This window comes from Eimeria mitis, genomic scaffold, assembly GCF_000499745.2.
Source record: "Eimeria mitis Houghton genomic scaffold, Emh_scaff1461, whole genome shotgun sequence".
NCBI classification, from domain to species: Eukaryota; Apicomplexa; class Conoidasida; order Eucoccidiorida; family Eimeriidae; genus Eimeria; species Eimeria mitis.
Window position 1 is genome coordinate 1101 of NW_013569343.1, and position 2474 is coordinate 3574.

General features: G+C 56.1%; 1 protein-coding gene across 1 annotated transcript in view; it reads right to left on the reverse strand.

Moving 5' to 3' along the window:
* EMH_0037480 (uncharacterized protein) overlaps positions 1-1194 on the reverse strand; it is a gene marked incomplete at both ends in the record, with an annotated part of 1330 nt that extends 136 nt beyond the window's left edge. The window contains 2 exons of the mRNA XM_013495182.1: positions 1-97; positions 333-1194. Of these exons, the coding sequence (XP_013350636.1) occupies positions 1-97; positions 333-1194 (959 nt within the window). The remainder of the gene's footprint in view (positions 98-332) is intronic.
* Positions 1195-2474: the final 1280 nt, after the last annotated feature.

The window sequence follows — 2474 nt, forward strand, 5'->3', positions numbered from 1 at the left end:
GCTGCTCCTGCTGCTGCTGCTCCTGCTGCTGCTGCTGTTGCTGCTGTTGCTTCTGCTGCTGCAGCAGCAGTAAACAATTCCTCATCCAAAAACAAAGCTGAACGCCAATACAACAAACCCTAAACCCTAAACCCTAAACCCTAAACCCTAAACCCTAGAAAAACCCTAAACCCTAAACCCGAGAGAATCCAAACCCAGGCTGCAGCGTACCCCCCAAAACCCTAAACACTAAACCCTAGACCCTAAACCCCAGCCCCCCTGTTCTCCTCTTCTGCTCTCTCCCTCTCTAGGGTTTAGGGTTTAGGGTTTAGGGTTTAGGGTTTAGGGTTTACATTCCCAAACAGTATTGAGAAAAGAGAAGACATCGTTCTTCTCTTCTAGCGGCAGCGGCCAAGACAAGCAGCAAACACCACGAGCAGCAGCAACAGATAAAAACAAATCCAGGGTACCCTCAGCTGGCAGCAACGTCTGCTGCTGCTGCTGCTGCTCCTGCTGTTGCTGCTGCTGCTGCTGCTGCTCCTGCTGCTGCTGCTGCTGCTGCTGCTGCTCCTGCTGCTGCTGCTGCTGCTGCTGTTGCTGCTGCTGGTCGTGGGATTGCTGCTGCTGCTGCTGCTGCTGCTGCTGGCTTTGGCCCGCTGGAGGGACGCAGGTCTCTCCCTGTGTAGCAGCAGCAGCAGCAGCACTAACTGCAGCAGCAGCAGCAGCACCAGGTGCTGCTGCTGCTGCTGCTGCTGCTGCTGCTGCTGCTGCTGTTGTGCTGTCAAACGACGACTGTTCCTGCGCAAGGCCACTGCTACTGCTGCTACTGTTGCTGCTGTTGCTGCTGCTGCTGTTGCTGTTGCTGCTGCTGTTGCTGCTGCTGCTGCTGCTGCTGCTGCGGGCAGCAACGATGCGCTGCGAGAGCAGCAAGAGGAAGCAGCAGCAAACGTCTTTTATATCTCTTTCGGTAAATTCTCCTCTCCCTGGATATATAGTGGGCCGGTATACACCCCGCCATGCATCGCCGCACCGCAGCACAGCTCGCTGCTGCTGCTGCTGCTGCTGCTGCTGCTGGGGTTGCTGGGGTTGCTGCTGCTGGGGTTGTTGAGGTTCGGGTTGCTGCTGTTGTGTATCGGTAGAATGCGGATCTGCTGCTGCTGCTGCAGCAGCAGCTATCGATGCTGCTGCAGCAGAAGGAAGCAAAGAAGAATACATCTTTCTCAAGTTGTTGCTGCTGCTGCTGCTGCTGCTAGAAGTCTATTTCCTGCTGCTGCTGCTGCTGCTGCTGCTGTCAAGGATTTTTATTCTGCTGCTGCTGCTGCTGCTGCTGTTGTTGTTGTTGTTGTTCTGTGAAGGCTGCTGCAGCAGCAGCAGCAGCTGCTGCTGCTGCTGCAGACAGCAAGGTTGCCCATACCTATATGAGTTGCTGCTGCACAGCTGGATATCTGCTGCTGTGGAAAGGTCTCTCTTGCTGCTGCTGCTGCTGCTGCTGCAGTTGCTGCTGCTGCTGCTGCTGCTGCTGCTGGGGCAGCAGGGGGGTGGGAGGAGACCGCCGCTGCTGCGGCTCTGCTGCAGCACAATAGAAGTTTATATTAGCTCTTTAGCAGCAGCAGCAGCAGCAGTTGCTGCTGCTGCTGCTGCTGCTGTTGCTGCTGCTGCTGCTGCAGCACGTGGCCTTTGAGCAGGGAACGCCAATTAGGTATTAGTGTTCGCTGCTGCAGCAGCAGCAGCAGCAGCAACAGCAGCAGCAGCAGCAGCTACAGTGTTACGCCAACAACCAATTGTTTTTATTGTTGTCTTGAATGAAAAGAGAATAAAACAGGAGTCAATAGAGCAGCAATATGAGCGACAGCAGCAGCGGCCGCCGCCGCCGCTGCTGCTGCTGCTGCTGCTGCAGCAGGAGCAGCAGCAGCAGCAGCAGCTGCTGCTGCTGCTGCTGCAACTTTGCGCTATTTGTGGCAGCTGGGGAACGCTGCAGAGAGACAGGGATCGATGAATATCCTAAAAAAGAGAAAAGCTGCTGCCGTCTGGTTTCTTTAGTGTTTACCTGCACACCACTGCAGCAGCAGCAGCAGCAGCAGCAGCAGCAGCAGCAGCAGCAGCAGCGGCCTCTCGCTGTTGCTGCCATTCCGATACAGCTATATGGGAATTACTGTCTTCCCTTCGGGTGTATGTACACTGCAATATATCAGCAGCAGCAGCAACAGCAGCAGCAGCAGCAGCAGCAGCAGCAGATGCCAGTCGCAGCTGGTTGCTGGCTTCGGCTGTACATGACGACAACACAGCAGCGCAGCAGCAGCAGCAGCAACAGCAGCAGCAGCAGCAGCAGCAACAACAGCAGCAGCAACTGCCCTTCCTTCTCCCTTTCTTCTCGTTCTGCTGCTGCTGCTGCTGCTTGAGGCAGAGGCCCGTCGGCCGAGGCCCCGCTGCTGCTGCTGCTGCTGCTAGTGGAGATTAAGAGCGAATGGGAACAGCACTGCAGCAGCACCGCAGCA